The sequence below is a fragment of the Polyodon spathula genome, chromosome 14 (assembly GCF_017654505.1).
Source record: "Polyodon spathula isolate WHYD16114869_AA chromosome 14, ASM1765450v1, whole genome shotgun sequence".
NCBI classification, from domain to species: Eukaryota; Metazoa; Chordata; class Actinopteri; order Acipenseriformes; family Polyodontidae; genus Polyodon; species Polyodon spathula.
Window position 1 is genome coordinate 4,276,030 of NC_054547.1, and position 19,513 is coordinate 4,295,542.

General features: G+C 39.3%; 1 protein-coding gene across 2 annotated transcripts in view; it reads left to right on the forward strand.

The window, feature by feature from the left end:
• Window positions 1–19,513, forward strand: part of LOC121326867 (heparan sulfate 2-O-sulfotransferase 1-like) — a 51,852-nt gene that overhangs the window by 29,037 nt on the left and 3,302 nt on the right. For both annotated transcript variants that reach the window (XM_041270456.1, XM_041270457.1), the window contains 5 exons: window positions 15,506–15,741; window positions 16,358–16,443; window positions 17,169–17,307; window positions 17,794–17,891; window positions 18,691–18,848. In XM_041270456.1, the coding sequence (XP_041126390.1) occupies window positions 15,506–15,741; window positions 16,358–16,443; window positions 17,169–17,307; window positions 17,794–17,891; window positions 18,691–18,848 (717 nt within the window). The remainder of the gene's footprint in view (window positions 1–15,505; window positions 15,742–16,357; window positions 16,444–17,168; window positions 17,308–17,793; window positions 17,892–18,690; window positions 18,849–19,513) is intronic.

The window sequence follows — 19,513 nt, forward strand, 5'->3', positions numbered from 1 at the left end:
GTTTATTTATTTCTTCCTGCCTTGTGTCACCACTGTCAGGGTAATGCAGGTCATTTTAATCAAATAATCTCTCTGAACAAAAACCAGTATTCTAATTGCAGTTATTTGAATACTGACACTCAGACTTTGTTATTTTAGTCGAATACCGGTAGCTTGTAATCACAGCTTATCACAGCTGTGTGCCATCTTATTTAATGGAAAAACATAATGAAATCCATTGGTTTATGGGAGTGATTCATTGTCAGAGATTGTGCTTTTGTCCCATAATTAAGTGAGTCAGAAGGGATTGGTGGATATTGGCATTCCACTCCTAGGCCCCCAGAGCCCTTGAAATACCGCTAAGCATAAGCTTTTTAAGATGCTCCTTGGATCATGCCATCAGCACTGGCTGTGATTCGAAAGTGAGTTTGGGCTTTTAGAATACTGATGTAGCCTACTTTCCCATTCCTGCATGTCTTTGGGGAAATAAAGAACAACCATTCAACAGTACTATAACCTGTAAAAAATATCAAGAAGCACTACAAATTAAATATCTCCTGGGACAAGATACAACACAGCCTGCCAAATGAACATGCGTTTACTCTGTATGTGATATTAGTACATTTGGGAGATACATTATTTGCATAGTCTGTGTCAATGTAGTTCTGAACAGCTGCCAAGTGATCTTTTATTTATTTTTGTATTTGTTATTCATTTGAACTTGTCACAGGGTATCTATTTTCATTCTAAACATTTGTATTTAATTCAGTTTGTACCTCTGTATGTAAATGACCAAACCAGTATTTTTTGTTCATTTTTGTAAACACTGGACTCAAACTGACTCGGCACTTTATATCTTCAGGCACATATAAGACTTTACTGGGCTGGTGAAATAGCTGTAGCTGTACATACCCATGCAGTACCGGTCAGCAACAAGTAGTGGAGCGTTGTTTTAAGAGTGGATGAAACGCGTACATTTAAAATGAGGTTTAGAATACAAGCTGAAAAAGAACATGACGCCCATTAGAAACAGAGACTCACAATTCTAAGCTGCATCATACATTTATTCTCCTTATGAATTGTAATAGGTTTTGAGAGGTCCAAATCGCCTGTATAAACCTGCTCTTTCTCACAGCTCCACCACCATATTTTATTCTGCCCCAGGTGTAAAACCCCAGCATGATGGTCTGTACATTTACAGCTGCTTGGATCATTGTCTGGTTCCTAGGGAAGCTCATTTAGGATTGGTCAGCAGCAGTCGATCTTGCCCCTTCAGCTTAAGTCTTTGCTCCCTAGTACAGTAGCATTCTTGGATGAGTTACTGTAATGCAGTGGAGATTAACACTCCAGAGCAGTGAAGAGCTAATTGAGCAATGCAGTTCAGGTCGTAATTAATACTTCATGAGGCTGCCACTCCTGACACATGCAAGACTCAAATAAGTGCAGACTTCTAACTGAAGTCAGGGCTCGCCGACCTTGTGAAATCCCCATTAGACCCCATTATATTAAAAAAAATAGACACTGATTTTAAGAAAATGTGTCTTAACAATAAAATGGTCTATTGTCTTGTGTTTAGATTTTGCAATCATTTTTGTTTGACCTCCCTTGTAGCTGCAGACTTCTGTAAAAAAATATGATTTTATCTCAGTCTTTGAAGTGCATGGGAAAGCTAAATTTAATAAAAACTAATGTTTTTAATTTAAAAATGGTACCATATGCAAACCTAGAATACACCAGCTGTCTTATGTTTTTGTGCTGTTAGATGTAACAGGGTATGAAGAGTTGCTTCCCAATAATTTTCAACCACCAATGAACAAGTTATATAGCTGGCATTGTGGTTTGTAATGATTTTGTTTTGCACAGGATAAGGATCATGAACACAAGACTTGGGTTTGATAGAGCGGTGGGGTCTGCGTTAACAGAACGTTGCCGGTAAGGTTGTGTAACAGTGGACTCCGTGGCAAGAGGGGCTTATCTGTCTGAGTCTTGCAAATGAAAAGCTTGAATTTCCTGACATATATTGCAATTATGAGTATTTGTTTTTTTTTTGTTGTTATACCTGATGGATGAATGAATGCCAAGAAGAGTCTCCCTCCTGGGGAGAACAGATATCTGCAGCATACTGCAAAGGAAGACTCCTTGTGGTGCCACAGGAGTGCTGTTCTTATGGGACCGATTTTAAGGGCAGGTTAAAAGCTTCAGTCATGTAGTTTCCTTAGACTTTTTTTTTTTTTTTTTTTTTTTATTATTCAGAGACGAGGTACTAAAACTGTCCGACCATATGCATTGACTACATCAGTCTTGCTATCCAAGTTCAGCAAGACCAGTTGTGAAGCCAACTCCATTTTTCATAGTCATTCTACTTTGCACAGCTGTGTCTGAAACCTGGTCAGAGGTTTATGAGTTTACACTTAAATTCCAGAATTAACATTTTGCCACAAGTTAACTCAGTGATGCCAGACCTGCTAAATATAACCTTACTTTTTTCAGCATTTGTTGGGGGACTTGCTTGATTGACAGTAAAATATGAAGTCATCAGGTTGTTACTGTAGAAACCAAAAGGTATTACTTCTGACGGTGACTTGACGAGTAAACAGGTTCTGGTGATCTCTGACCTTTTTTCTTGGACATAGCCGGTGCCCATATGACAGTATTCCAGTCAGAATTGGTCAGTACTGTTGGTCAAGGGGTGAATTCCTAAGCACCCTCTGAGAGTATCAGACCGTTCTCCTCTGTGATGAAAATCCCCTGAGACCACGCGCTGGCAGTGTTTCGAGTGAACTCTCACTGCTAACAGCTTGCTGTGAAGGTTGTGGTGCAGGCTGCTCTATTTGCCAGTTGTAGAATTTATTTAAGTCACCTGAGAGATCTGCCGGGGCTCAGAGGTCTGCCCACAAACTATCAGTCTAGATTTTAATCTCCAAGAGAATGTTTGTTGGTAAACTAAACGAGAAGCGCTCTGTCTGATCACACAGACCGCCTAGTGTGAGCTATATTTTACCCACCCGAGAATGGTCCTTATCAGAAGGTGTTTTTTTTTTTTTTTTTTTTTTTTTGGTAGTTTTTAAGGGTGGTTGGCAGTAATTTGGCTAAATAAAACTGGTGTTCTTTTGAGCTGGTCTCTTGGGCTGTGGTGAACATGTTTTTTTTTTTTTTTTTTTCTCTCCTCTCTGTGTAACACGGGGTGTTATTAATGTTTGACCCGGCACTAATTGTTTTTAAACCAACCGCTATTCTGGGACACACAGAAGCAGGTGGCTGCCATGGAGACTGACAGTCATGAAGGCTGAGGTACAGACGGAGTTTCTCAGTGAACAGAGAGGGGGAGGAGTCTGTTCGACCAGCTGTGTGCTGCAGGCTGTGCAGATTGGAATGTTGCAGCAGACTTAACCTGATTACAGCTCACTGCTGATCTGACGAGAAATGCTGTGTTTGTACCTGTACTCTGCAGTTTCATACTCCCAAAGATGATATTCATTGGAACATATTACAATTCCACTACTGAAAACAAGCCATATTGTATAAACATCAAGATCAGTACAAGTTTTCTTTAGATTTATTGAAGGAAGAAGTATTGGGATGTGGGACTGGTTTTTTTTTATATATATATATATATATATATATATATATATATATATATATATATATATATATATATGCTTTCTCGTGGTAAAAACAGACTCCTAGGAAATTATTTTGGAAGGAAATACTGAACCATCTAGTATAAGGAGTCTTGAGCAACATCTAAGGTGACAACTGTGGAACCCACAAGAGTGTGTCTCTCTAGATGAGACTGAAAGGAGTAGGCCATTGTTTAGTCCACAGGCTTGCAGTTCGATGGGACACACGGAAACTTCTCTTTTGCTTCTCTCGCAGTAGGTGGCATTGCTGTGACATTGAGAGAGGCCTTTGGTATACAGAAATCTCTAAATATTTTTCAACCTGCAGTATTATTTTGAACAGTTATCCTGACTGCCTCTTCTGTGCTACTGTAAACCACACTTGGCTTGTTGTCATTCGCCAAGTTAATTGAATACATTGTTGTTCTTTGAAAGGCCGCCGTTTTGAATTGGAGCTGGCCAGCCTTGTGGAAGTTGACACAAGGCTCACCAATTCCCTTTGGTTCCTGTTCAGGAAATTAATGTGGAAGCTTCAGACATCTGTTAAGCTGACCTTAATAAAAGGAAGCCCCATCTACAGTATGCCACGGCAAGCCTGAGTGGTTAGGCAGCTGGCTTTGGAGCAAGGAACAGGACTTACGGATTTCTGCGGTTTCTGCTGTGTTTGTGTGCTACTTTAAACACTGCACTCAAGCCTGACCTCATTGCATCCTGATTAGATCCTGCATGGACTGTATACACGCATATATGAAATACTATACTACAGGGAGCCATGATGTCCATTTGTTAATTTTTATTTTTATCATCAATCATGCATCATTTACCGTTTTGTATTACGTGACCACTGTGAACTGATATGACCCCCTTTTTAAATAGGGTCAAGACTTCCTTGGCTGCTGTAGTTCAGAAAATAATTTGTGAGCATGGAGTTGGCGCAGGTAGGGTGGCATCAGAGTTTCTTTTGAATGACTGGTTAGGGTCTTTTGTCATACAGTGCAGAAGTGTGCTGTGAAAGTCTCATTCATACACAAATATTTTTCCCTTGTGAAATTAATTCCATTTGTACTGCTGAACATCAAATCAGTCCATAGTGCTCTTGAAGCAACAAAACCATAAAGTCCATAGCAATGCTGTTAGAATGCATTTGTTTGATGTGGTTAATGGGATTTGAATGTGCAGTCATTTATTCAATTGATTCTACTGCATATAAAGATCCCTTATCCAAGGTGGCAACTCTACTGTAGGCATGAAAACAGAGCAATCTGAGATATATGGAAGATGTTCATTAGGTGAGCCCAGTACAATATTACAATGAATTGCACTAAATATTCAGACAACTCGAATTTTGATGTTAAGCACTGTAATATAACCTCTTGAAGTTGGGTGGGCGTGTGGACTACAGTAATTCAAAACATTTAAAGACAAGAAAATAGCAAATAGGTTGGTTACTTTTTGAACTTCAGTACATCACCTAATGATTTTCTGAAAGGAATAAAAACAATCTGAACAATATAAAAGAACCTGCCCCAACTGGACTAGCTCCTAGCTCTGTTTATGCTGAATAGCCCCCCCTGGATGTATTCATCTTGCTCAGTCTGAAATGTGCCATATCCTGCTGGTGATGGGAACCTAGGAAACTGGATCACTTCCAAAAAGCTTCAGTAACATTATTCATCATTATTAACACCAGTTTGGATTTTCTTTGATTACTCTAGTGACAGTCCATGCTTTTTCAAGCCACCAGTAAAAAAAAAAATAAAGGAGAGTGTTTGTTTGCATAGGTTGTTGGTTTTTTTTTTTTTTAAACTTAAAAAACAATAAAGATTTGTTACTCAGTTCTGTTGTACAGCAGAAAAAGAAAGTACTTAAAACTTTTGTCAGCCTAGGTCAGTTGTTCTTTGAAAATGCTTGTCATCATTGACAACAGATAAGGTACCCTTTTTTTCTGCTTTGTCCATGACAGCAATAGTGTGTGTGCGTGTGTGCTCTTTAATCTCGGTCATATATACTAACCAGAAATACAACACAGTACACGCCTACAGATGTTTCTCATTCGTGTATGTGCTTTCATTTCTCTGATTTTTATTTATTTATTCATTTATTTAATATTTTTTTATCGTCAAGGGACACAACTTGCTTATTCAGGTTGTAGAAAACACTTGTCTGTTTGGTTAGAAAGACACTTTCTTTAGGGAATTCAAAACAAACTGGGAAGCAAACAGGGGTTTAGGCTGGCTTCTGTTAAAACTGAGTTCACAAAAGGGTATGGAAATCACGCAGGGATCCTATAGTACTGTAGAAAGGTATGCCTTTGAACTTGATATTGAGACAATGCGGCTTTAATGTGAATTCTTGTTTCTGTGTCCATCCTCTTTTTAACAAGGCGTTCATAATGAGCAAATATGGAGCAATATTTATTTGTAATTCAACAGATATCTTGAGGAATGTTTGTATCTTGTAATGAATCAAAGGCTGTTACAGTAGTGCTCCAGAGATAATTGAAAATTGCCTTCAGAGGTTAGACCAATATTGCAAATTTTCAAATACCCCAGCTTTATTAAATAATGTGCTAAATGCATTCATTTGTTTTTTTAATAATTTGTCCCATAGTATGTTTGTTTTTCTTTTCTTTCCACTAGGCATTTCATATATCTGGTGCTTGCCACCTGTACTGAATTCAAGACCCAGGACTCAAACCCACTCCCTGGACATCTTGCTTCCTGAGCACACAGTTTCCTAATGTCAACAATAAGTGGCTGTTGCCAGGGGAACAATTTAATGCACAGTAACTGGTGTGGCATAACAATTTCTGAAGCGTCTTTTTTTTTTTTTTTTTTTTTTTATATAAATAATCCCAGTCTTTAATAGTGTGCATGGTACAGTAGCTTAGCACTCTAATGTTAAGCATCTGAGGCAGTGTTAAATTCCATCTAGATCAGATGCCATGAGGTGAAACAAACACACTTGCAGTATATATGCTGCCTGCTGGTAAGAGACTGGGTCATGGGTTGTACAGTGTAGTTCAGGAGGATCCTGTGATATATGCTAGGGCCTGAAGCATTTCTTTTGTTTATTTTTGTAATTGTTCGGATACGATTGCAGGTTAATGAAGTGATCTTGTATGCAGCAGTACAGACTGCTCAAGATCTTTTAGCCAATTGGTGAGCCTGTTTTGGCTTGTTTGTTCCACTGCACATCACGGAGAATCCCTAGTCATGACGTCACCTGAAGAAACCATACTGTACCCGCGGCACCTCTCGGAATTCCAGTCAGCTGCAAAGTCCATTCAAAAGGCTGACATCACAATCAGCTACGTACTTCAACCACTTAACAGCCTTCTCTTTATCAGCCTTTTCCCTCTTTTCATTGAACATGAAAATTAACTAAATAAGGATTGTTAATGATTCAACAAATATAGCTGCAGTAGGTACTTCTGCTTGTGCCGATATTACCCATGTGCACATAGTATAGATTATGGCATGTTTTATGAGTGATTGATTATCTTTAATGACTGCCGTGTGCTTTGTCTTGATGGTATAAAACAAGCCTTCTTAGTGCTTTTGTGATTCATGGCCTCTACTGTAGCTTTCCTTGTTGTTTTTTCTTTTAAGTAGCATTCTGGTACGGTATATTTGTAACATATCCTGTATATTACAATTTCATAAGTCACAATGTCTTCATTTTATTTCAGATTTCATGGTTAAGTAGAGAAGTGGCATGTTGATTGGTTCCTTTTTAAATGGTTAATTCATCTTATATAATCGTTAGTGTGACCGAGTTTATAACTGGTTTTCTTTTTTGTGTAAGTAGCCTATTCATTGTTAAATAGATTTAATCGACTCCTTTTGTTACAATATGTCTTAAACAGTGGATACAGCCAGGGTTCTTTAATGTACTTGTTACTTTAGTCAGTGTTGGCTTCAGTAAATCCACCACAATGTTGTATGTAGTTGCTGTTCAGCTGTACAGTACTGTCTCTTTTATAAGGTGGTCCTTAACATGTTATAATGCAGTATGGTCATGGTTTCCATTTGCCCCATATTGCCGCTACGCTTGCGTTTGTGTTCTTGTTATAAGGCTAACACAAATTGCACTGTCGTGCAACTACTGCATGGCTCCTGACTAGTGTTGTAAAGGGGCGCACTGTACATGTAATTACAGCAGCTGTAGTCTTCCGCTGAAAACCAGCCAGGATGTTTTCTTTACCATGACACCTGCATGCCACGTTGAGTGTCTTTCCTAGGCCTTTCTACTGGCCTGTAGTGTGAAAATACTCATCATTTATGTGTTCATAATGCATGTGCTCAGTTAACTGTATAAAATGTATCTTCACTTTACAGTAAAATATGAATGTACACATTGCATTTAATAATGTAGACTTTAATACTTACTTTCAGTAGACTTGCACTTAGGGATACACTTATTATACACTTAAGTGGGGTAGACTGTATATATTTTGTAATCCGGTCTGTAATCTACACTTTTCCTGTCTTAAGTATTTTTAAAAGAAAGGAACCTTGCAAATGAAAATGTCCGAAGGGTGGCAAGTGATCAAATAGTCCAGGCACATCCGCTTTCTGAGTGTCTTGCACAAGGTTAAACTGAAATGCAGTGAGTGGCACAATCCATGTCGCAAGCAAATAAAAATGAAAGGCTGTTGTGGTTTGAACGGTTTTGGGCTAATGTATCGTTAAATTGATTCGGTCAGATGATTCAGTACTGTAGAGTAAGCTGCTTGTTAAAATATATACTGCAGTCTGTCGCATATCCGACTCTGAACTAATCTTCTCTGTTCAATAATAAACTAACATTGCTGACGGGTAAACGGTTAGGGCAGATATGTGACAGGCGGATACACGACGGATTACTGTACTGTAGTTTATATATTTACTGTATATAAACTGTATTTTATTAAATGGTAAAATCATTCACCTAGTTCTTCTGCTACTACAAGATTTTGCCTCCCATGAAACTTGGCTTAAAATGTAAAATCTGATCCTTTGAGTAACGGAGTCCCTCGAAGCAGAGCTGCATATTAGCCAAATTTATTCTCTCTGTCTTTTTCCCTTGGAGGGCATTCTTTTTATTCCTTGTTTGCTGGGAAGCTTTCAGTTGGAGATGTGGATGGGTTGCCTGTGCCTTATCTGTGTTTTACACTGTGGCAGCATTGTCTTGATAATGAGACAAGAGTTAATTATCAAGACTATTATTACATTCCGCATGCAAGCTAGAATATGACCTTCATGCACTCATTTAATTCCTGTCTGATCCAGAGCATTGCATTATACACATTTTAGTGAGTTACCACTGGCAAAATGGTCAGAAATGCAAATACAGCAGGGGGTGGTGTGGTGGACTAAATAATGCCATTTAACCATTTTGGTTCAAATCCTTAGACTTGGGTCACAAGATAAATTTGATGAACACCAGTAGGCAGTAATACTCATTACAGTCAGGCACAATGTGCTCCTTTGCAGACAGTCTCAAAGTGAGGGTCCGATGATAGGACGGGCATGGAAAATGAGCTGTAGATGTAAGAGTGCGTGACTTGCAGTACGGAGGTGTGATGTGCTGCACTGTACTGTGTGCTTCTTGGCACATCTCCCAGGAGGTGGCGCTGTTGGGCGCTTTGCTTTTCGGTACCTGGTGACTAAAATTGGACTAGTAGGCCTTAAGTGTACTTTATTAAAATGAAAGGGAAATGTTCCAGCCCAAGCCCTGGATTAATATTATATTTTCCATGTAATCTGTAGTAGACAAAGTGCCTCCCAGCTACTGCAGGATTAACACTGCTTACTAAGATAACATACTGCATTCTTATCAATCACTCCCTGTCCTCCTGTTTTGTCATCATTGATGGGGAAATAAATCTGCTGGTACCCAAGAATATAAAGCTATTCATCCCAATCGATCACTGATGCCTGCAACACTTACCTTTGGGGATGATGTCATACTTTTCTGTTCAGTCATCTCTTTTTATCCTTGCCTGACCTCCAATAGAAAACATACAAACGCTTTAAATCTGAGGATTTGGCTTAACTAAAAAATGTAAAGCCTCCTCCACTCACTAAAGCTGCACGTGGTAAAGTATTTGTGATCTCAAAAGAACAAACCCGTACCGCTTTACATAATAAACACATGTAGCTCTCTTGTGCTGTAGACAGAGTGGCAAAACGAGGATTTCGCTATTCCAGTCTCGTTTGGATACAATGGAATTCCATATTTCCAGGGCATTCTTGCTTTCCTCATTCTTCTTCATATTTAAGTCACTTTTATCATGCATCCCAGTATGGGGAGCTTATACAATAGGTTCTATAAACCTTCTGCTGTTTCTTCAGCTGGTAATACGCAGCATCTCAAACTATTTCAGATGCCTATACTGTAGCATATGTTCTGTGTCATGGGAACTCATCAGGAAAATGGGATGGTCACTTTGACCTGTGGCCTTAGGTGGGGTCATGTGACTTTTTTTTTTCCAAATGATAAACCTAATGTTTCAAAATATTGGTGTTGTTTTTAGACCAGCACCCTTTAAAAAATAAATTAATTAATAATAATAATTGAATTCAAGCTGAAGATATTCGAACAATATTCTCAATAGGTGCAGTGAACATAATAACATAAACCTTGTGTCTTGCAAGTGCCTAATTGCAGTTTCTCTTTTTCTGGGACTCTGTAATTGAAACCACAATAGCACTGTGCGAAGTGCTGTGCCAAGTCAGCCCTTTGACCTTTTTGAAGTAAATATGCTTTGCTACAGACTGAGTCACTGGTACCTTTTATCTGGCTGTTACAGCAGCTGTTAACACTACAGAAATATAATACAACTGTAACCTCTTTGTTTTCTGTGCTCAACATTGCCTTTGCTGTCCAATATTCAGTAGCTGTGCGGAGACGAGATGTCTCCAGGCCCTTTTCTCAATAGCAGTCAATTACCCATCTCTGTCACAGCATGGCCTTGCTCCTCGTCGTCTCTCACCGCTGTAATAAGAGACCCATTTGATGTGTTCTAATGGGTGGCAAAGGTTTTCAGAGAACAGCAGTCTAACACTTCTACCTGCAGTGTGGCTGTCGGAACAAGAGAACATTTTGCAGCTGTAAATTTTAGATTCTGTACAGTACTTTAACCATTTAAACACCGGAAGAGTGCTAGCGCAGCCCTTTCTAAATGCAATATCAATTTACACATGTTTTTCAAGCAAATTTAAATGTACAGATATGCTTTTCTGATGACTACAAGCCCCTGCGCTGCCTCAGTAGGGGGGTTATTGAAGTGGACAAGGACTCTGCATGGTAGGCACTGGTACTGAAGCTGTGAAATATATTGGTACAAGGAAGATACTGTTGTAGTTCTGCCCGCCAGAGGTTGCTTCCCTATGAGATATGTGTTATTGTCGTGCGACTATGCAATTCCAAGGTGATGAGATCTTGATGTACAGAAGCACACAGCAGTCATGTACTCTGCTTTGCCTTTGTAGTATATGTTGGTGCATGCACACTTAAATCTAGGCTCCAGGCTACAGTACATCTGGGAGATGTATATTACAGGTTTAGGTGTAAGATTCTGTATTACTACAGTATCTCCCAACTTAGCATTGTAAACATGTATCAAACCTGTAGTACCTGGAGGGAGGGACTTGGATCCCCACAGAGGTGGTGCTCCTGCAGTCGTGCTCTGGATTCGAGCTGAGGTGTTGCATGTACTGTACTTCACTGTGGATGTGCAGCTCAATATACCACATAAAAGAATAAATGACTTGGGAATGATATGCAAACCTTTGCTAGTTTATTGTAAGTTTGCCATCCCCCAAGTATACATTGGAAAGAAGATAATGCACACATTTATTCCATAAGGGGATTCTTACTTGGCAAAAAACAAAACAAAAACAAAAAATCTGATTTTGTTTATTTCACATTACAGTTTTAATGCTAGTTGCTTTCTTTGTTTTAACGTTTCGTACTAAAATCGAGGCTGCTACTCTAGTACTGGCCAGCTTCACATTGGTTTTAGTGACTGTATTTAGCATCTGCCAAAGCAAATTGAGAGAGGTGTTTATATTGGATATTTAATAGCTTGGTAACGGATCGTGTTAAATTCAGATAGCAATTGATCTTGACATTGCTGTAAATCCTAATAAACCCAAATTAGGTGTGTGCTGTAGAGGGGGAATGCAAGTGGATGTAATGATGTTTGATGTTCGCGTAATGTAAACTTTTCCCCTGTGCACTAGATACAAGATGATGCTTGAGTGGAAGTGCTTTTAAAGCAAAACCTCATATTACTATATCGCAGTTGGGGAGGTTGTCACAAAGGATTATTAAATTGTCAGTGGCATGTGGGTAAGCTTTACCTGTCAAACTACTGCAGTACAGTAAACCATTACTGCAAATCATGCATTTGAAAAAAATAGATTCTGACATGAGTTTGCATTGTTGGAACCTGATTGCTACAGTTCAGATACTTCTGCTGAAAATTATGCAATCAAAAACAGAGAATGGCTTTCTCATCAGAACTACTGTAATAGAAGGCGGTTTGTCGAATCCACCAGTTATTGTTTTCATGTACAAGCAGTATTACTGTCCTGACTCTTAAATAAATAGCCCATGTGACAGAGACTGAATGATTCTCCCGACCCTGTGAGGGCGTTGTATAAAGGGAACAGAGGCCCTGGACTGGATGGCCTGACAATTCATTCCCAGGGTTATGTGAAAGTCTGCCATCTAGAAAGGGGGCACAGCTGCGGTACATTACGTCATCGCTCCAGAGGGAAAACAATGTGGAAACCGCTGATTGGAGGAGAAACATCTGCACTTGCTAGCCAAGGGGGCATGACTGAAGGTACAAATAGGGGACGTAGCTAGGTGATCTATTCCTTTGGTTATGGTTATGCCACTAAAGGACGAGTAAAAAGTAACCGAGTGTTTTTGTTTGTTTGTTACGTCTAAATGTACTGTTTATTTATTAGACCGCTAACACGATCCGGAGCTGTCGCTACAGGCCAGCACAAACTCGGACAACACTGCACAAATGTTCACAGATAAAATGTATTTGTACCACTAGCACTAATAGCACTCACCCAGGGCTTGGACTTGTGTTTGTGTATTGTGTGTGTTTAAATACTGTGCTTATTATTTCAGGACTGAACCCGGTGTTTATTTAGCTGAGCAGTACACTTCATTGGGCACTGCCAGTCCTCCATTTATTGTTTACTGTTGTCCTCAGACTATTGGATTACAAATTAAAACCACCATTTCACCAGTACTTTGTTGTTTGTCGTTATCTTGAACACTGCATCACCTCTACACCTGCGCACTGCAGCCCACTTTGCCACAGCCTACTACAGAGTGATAGCACTGTAGTGCTGGACAGTATTTGAATAGCTTTACAGTACTTTAGAGCAGATATTCAGACATGAGAAACTGATATGACAGTTTTTATTACATGACAATCTATTAAATAGGTTGTTTTATGAAGAGAATGGGGGGAGGTCCATTTTCAATTTCAATTTCTTTTCATAGCATTTCCAGTATTTAAGTTTTGATTGTTTCTGTTTTTCTGCATTGATGGCTCATATATAGATGGTGTGTGCCCTTCTGATTGTATCCAGACAATATATCTAAACATGTGCTGTGCACGCCCTACATATTGATTTTTAATAGTGCTGCGTGTGTGAGATTCAGCCTCTTCATAGTGGAAATGGCAGCAGACAGGCAGCCCTCAGTATTATAGTTCTTAACTTTGAAGGCTGACACTAGTCCAAGGCTTTTGAAAGGTGTAGTAATTGATGTTTTAAAATTAATATAATAATAAGCTTGGGGGAGGGGGGGCTCTGCTTTTGAGAGAGCTGTTTTTTTAAAAAAATACTACAATCTCAATGTGATTTTCTAATGTATATGTTTATATACACAAGGTGCACAATATGGTATCTATTATAGTATAGAATGTTTTACAGGGTTTTATTTCAAGGGTGGTATGCAGGAGGAACACGTTGTACAACATTTCACATGCAGTAAACTCAAGGGATGTTAACCAAAAGAGAAGTGTTCTACATGAGACGCACATTCAAACCTGAAAATGTAAACTCTGTTTATCATTTTTTAATTAAGAAATTTACCAAAGCTACAGACTGCTGTTTGTAATTTTCACAATGAGATTGAGATAATGCTTCCAAAGAGCATGCCCATTCATTACAGTACAATACATTAGCTCCAGAACAAACTGTGAAACTTGAGGTAAGGAGGTGGGTAAAAGCAATCCCTCCTTTGTTTTAAGAACTGGGAATACAGTAATTGTATCGTGTGCCAGTGGTATGTTTTCTTCCTCGTCCTTCAGTAAGCTAGGTGCCTGAGCAGATCAACACAGAGACAGAAAGTCTGCTGCAAGCGTGCAGAAATCCAAACACTGCCTTCAACGCTGCTTCTCAAATGGAGTCTGAGGACCAGCATTATTGATCTCGCTTTCTCTCTCACTTTAAGAGAGCGTGCCAGGTTAGGAGAACAGACTTGTTTGTTCCAGGCGAACTTTCTGGCAGCTTTATCCACAGTAAAAGCAGTTCTTGCAGGGTTGCATCGCAAGTGACTTTTCAGAGCGGTCTCGACTGATAAAGTAAACAAAGTTGAATTGCTTTGTGTTGTCCTTTTGGCCTCTGGTTCTGCGGTTCTTCAGGAGAAAGAGAACTCTACAATGTAGCGGAAAAGGATGTCTGACTATTTCAGGTATTTGGTAGTTTTGATTAAAAACCAAAACCACAAACCTTGTTTTTTTTACAATAAAGAATAAGTGATGAATTTTCCTGTGAAATATTTTTCAGATGTTTCAGATTGTATATGAGATGAGTAAGGTTTACTTGTTTGTAAGGAATGGTTTAATGGCCACTATTCTCCAATTATAACAAGGCTGCACAGCCTAACTGGCTAGCAGTGAATACCATTTATCAGAATGTTGTTTCTTTATTGAATCATAGCATTTGACCACCGAATTTAAATCATGTTCTTATAGATCATTTGAAAATGCAGGGCTTTGTTTGTACACCTCTCTGATCCATTTGAACAGGGTGTAGTACATTTCTAGGACCCAGTTAAATACGATTCCTAAACCTTCACCTTCCAGGGCAAAACTGAAGTCCTTGAGCTCCCTTCTTTAGCGTTGCAGGTTCTAATTCTTCTGCTTGCATTGCATTAGTTAATGATCGCAGGGCTCAGCTGGAGTTTGAGCTTCAGACTCTCTTATTTCACCCACCAGTAATGTGGAACGACCAGGTGCAGCTGTTCAAGTGTGATGATAATACAGCTCACTGGGTCCAATTGACTGAGCACACCCTGTTCAGACAGAGAGGGGTGGAAGAAAGCCTGTCATCTTGCAACAGATTTTAGAACGGCAAGCATGACAACACTGTGTAATGCTGACAGGCTTCAGTACGGGGTGCTGTTTTGAGGTTCTACACCACCCTTGGTCATGAGACCAGGTTTAAGAGAAAATGAAATTTGGCTGTGAACTTGTTGTTCACTTTGCATGAGACCACAAAACATACACGGTATCAGACCAATATTTGGGACCCTTAAATATTGAACATTCATTAGTCGGTAACGTGGGTAATTTCATATGATGATCAGTGTTCTGAACAAAAGGACCAAAGAGATTACAGTAGCTGTGTTTCCTGAGCTGGGTTTGATATTGGAGACACAAATGACATTTCCATGTGATAAACACTGAATCAAGTATGCAGAAAATATGTTTTTGGTAGTGTTCTCTGATTTGGAAGCAACTTCTAACTGGCTTTTCAGTTGATCATGTTGCAGCTGACCTTAATACAACTCTGTTTAGAAAAAAATAAATAAATTAGATAACGTTTTAATTATTCAACAAGGGAAAGGGCTTTTATTAATGTGTTTTTTTCATTTGTCAGAGAGGGCCATTGCGAGGCATGAAGTGCGGGAGATCGAACAGCGCCACACCATGGACGGCACCAAAGATGTGGTTTTAGATGAGAGTGATGATGTCGTCATTATTTACAACCGGGTCCCTAAAACTGCAAGCACCTCCTTCACAAACATTGCCTACGACCTGTGCGGCAAAAACAAATACCACGTCCTGCACATCAACACCACCAAAAACAACCCTGTGATGTCCTTGCAAGACCAGGTGAGCCCCACGTGTCCCCTCTTACTTTCCCACACCAATTATAGAACTGGAAACACAGCTGAGTCTGGGCTACTCCTGATGCAGCTTCAAAGATTAACTTACTATGTAAAAAACTAATGCACTACTCTGACAAATCGTAATATTTATAAAATGGTTTTTTTTGTGCCAAAATGATTTATATATAAGTAAATGTATCATTTAAACCTTGTGTGTGTGTGTGTGTGTATGTATGTATGTATGTATGTATATATATATATATATATATATATATATATATATATATATATATATATATATATATATATATATATATATATATATATATATAAGGAAAGGGCTCCTAAAAAGACTTGCTGAACACAGCCCTGGAGTAGAAACAGAAGCAGCTACAGCAACAGACTAATTGCAAGAAGGTATTTTAATAAGCGCCATCTGTTGTGAAAGTGGAATACAGTATGTGCTGTGCACAACCCCCTGCAGAAACCCTGGCTCCCTGACCATCCCTCCTTCTGCTGTATCACAGTGACAGATTAGGGACGAACATGTTTGCTTTCTGTATACACAGTTTCTGCTTGGGTTCCCAGTTGACTTTTTTTTATTTTTTATGTGGTTGCAGGTTCGATTCGTGAAGAATGTAACGTCTTGGAAGGAGATGAAGCCTGGATTCTACCATGGACACGTAGCCTTTTTAGACTTTACAAAGTGAGTGTTTTGATGCAGCTCAGCCTTCTGTGTTCATATTTTCTGTGTGTGAAATGAAGATTAAAAAATTAGATTTCTTTTAACTGGTATAGTTTAAAGCTTGTGGTATAATGCATAACCGTGCGTGACAGGTAAGATATAATAAGAGGTCAAATAATAGACGTGAACTCCAATGAAGTCCCTGAAGTTTCTGAAGTGAGCCAGGATGCTCTGCTGTGCAGTGCGTTGTGCAGCTGCTGCCCTCTAGTGGCAATAAACTGACAAGTGCATCTCTTGATCTACTGTCAGGAATGAAAAAGGAATTGATTGAATACTGAGTGTTTTAATAACTGTATTTGTATTACCTCCATTCATAGTTGTAGCCAGTTATGTAATGCATTGTAAACATTTTGTAGGAGATGTATTAACTAAACGTCTTTTTTTTTTTTTTTAAATGCATCTACAGTACTGACTTTCGTTAGTCTTTTCTATCAGTCTGTCTTTCTATAGTATTTGGATTGAGACCAGTGGACATACTTAGATCTCCCTTTTACTGTCGTAGGACATTTAAAAGACTGCTTGTTCGGTTTCATGCGTCTTTCATTGATAATATTACCTTAAAGAATAATATTGAGAATAACAGAATTTCTTATTGTAAGAGTCCCGACAGATATAAAACATTTAAGTGGCAGTGCAGTGCTTTGGGAGCCTTGTTGCTAATTGCTTTTGGACTGCGTGGTGTGTAGGTTTGGAGGGAAGAAGAAGCCCATCTACATCAATGTAATCCGGGATCCTATCGAGCGCTTGGTGTCCTATTATTACTTCCTACGCTTCGGGGATGATTACAGGCCAGGGCTTCGGAGGAGAAAGCAAGGAGATAAAAAGGTAATCCTGTTGCTCACTAGAACAAAACAACCGGGACTGGAGTTCCTGCCATCTGTCCGGTTGCCCCTCTCCCACTTTCTGTGTAGTTTTGTAAAAAATGTAATGAAAAAAACAACATTTATAGATGGTACCACAATTATTTTTTACATACATCAGAGAAACATTATCTAAACTAAATAACTTGGTAATGACATCGTAAATAAATATGTATTAATTTTATAGATTGGTTTATTTATTCAACCGGGAGATTTAGATGGAGCGCCTGAAAAACAATAAAAGGGCAATTGCAAAGTATGAACAATACAATACCAAATATGCTCCCTGACAGCTTGCCAAATTAACAGATGAAGTTATGGGAGAGCCAGCGCAGTGTTCTGTCTTGTAAGATGGTTTTTAATTGAAATGCCCTGTTGCTGATTCTCCTGTCCCTGCCAGTCGTGTTATCTTCCCTGCAGTCCTGTGAGCAGGTGTTGTGTCTCGTTTCAGACCTTCGATGAGTGCGTCTCGTTTGCAGGCTCGGACTGCGCTGCAGAGAAGCTTTGGCTTCAGATCCCCTTCTTCTGTGGCCACAACTCTGAATGCTGGTGGGTAGAACTAGAGTGCTTGACCCTCCCATGGACTGACCCAACTCCAGTATAAACAGTAGCAATCTTGCACAGTACCAGTTTGGTTGTTAATATAATACAACAATATTTTGCAGTTTGATTTTATGTGTATGCATGTTTTAGTTTTTTTGTGAAAATAGGTAACTGCAGAACTTGTATACATCTTGAAATGCTTGCTATCTGAGCCTATGCACTACAGCAGGTGTTTGCAGGTCATATTCTAGTGCAGTTTGTATTGCAGGTTGACTTCCTAGAGATTTGTTTTTTTTAGGTTGCTGAGACTTTTTTTTTTTTTTTTTTTTTTTTTTTTTTACAAGTTTATAAACTACTGCACGTTATATAAAGTCTTGGCTTACTGTAAAGCCATAAATATTTACAAGCCTTTTTATTATGCGTTTTTCCATTAACAATACATACTTCGTATATTGCAGCAGGTCTGGACATTTCTGGAGCAAAAATAGGTTTTATGGGTGAGATTCGTCAAATATTTATGGCTTTACTGTACATAAAGTAACCGGTCAGGTAACCCACTTTGCTTGTTGCCGTGTGTCATAGTATGTTTCAAATGGTCCTGTATTTATTTGCTGATTTTTTTTTTAACTTTTTTGATTTTTATCTGCGTTTTTTAGGGCAGGATTGAAACACGTTAGGAAGGAATCACTGGTAGCTGACACCATTTATACACCACATAAGAGGCATGGGTCCACTTGCATCATGCAGAGTGATACAGATTTTGTTTGCACGGGGCTGGACTTTTCATTGTAGTGTGTCTTTGCAGGAATGTCGGAAGCAGATGGGCTCTGGAACAAGCCAAATACAACCTGATTAATGAGTACCTGCTGGTTGGCGTGACCGAGGAGTTGGAGGATTTCATCATGATGCTGGAGGCTGCGTTACCGCGCTTCTTCAGAGGAGCTGCCGAACTCTACCGCACAGGTGCGGATACGCTGACTCGCTAGAGAGGTGGAATAGAGACGCTTCAAATTAAAAAATAAACAGGGTTTATTTTTATTTTGAAGTCAGTGGAAAGGTGCTTTCACCCCTGTTCAGAAGCTGTTCTTCTGTCCAGTTACCTGCTGTAGGCATCTGTAACAATCTAGATTAGCCAACATTTCTTACTAGATCTAAGAGCCAGCACTATCTCGTGAGGAGCTACTTTAGAATCCAGTTTCCTGTCGTGACGCTGGCACTAGGCGGTGCTGGAACATGCAAATATAAAGACACTTTGGCTGACTGAGCCAACACTTATTACAAAAATAAAATAAAACACAATTCTGAGAAATTGCTGAGTCCAGACTGATTTAAAACATTGTAAAAAAGTAGGGACTAAAAGCAAATTGAAGGCTACTTGCTGTGCAACAGAGCTCTCCCAGGCAAAGAGAACTTTGTTGTTGATCTTGAGGTGTCTTTAAAAGGTCATTTCTATCTATAACCAGCCAGTGCTGGCCCTTAAGAAGTGCACCAAGGGGAGCAGCTAGGGTATTACTACTCTTCTCCAGGTTCCCTGAGGTTTCCTGCAGTGTGTGCTAGCTGTTGAGGGAGGCTGTTTTGGTTTGCCGAAGTCCAAGCTGACCTAATTGGACACAATAGACGTTGGGCAC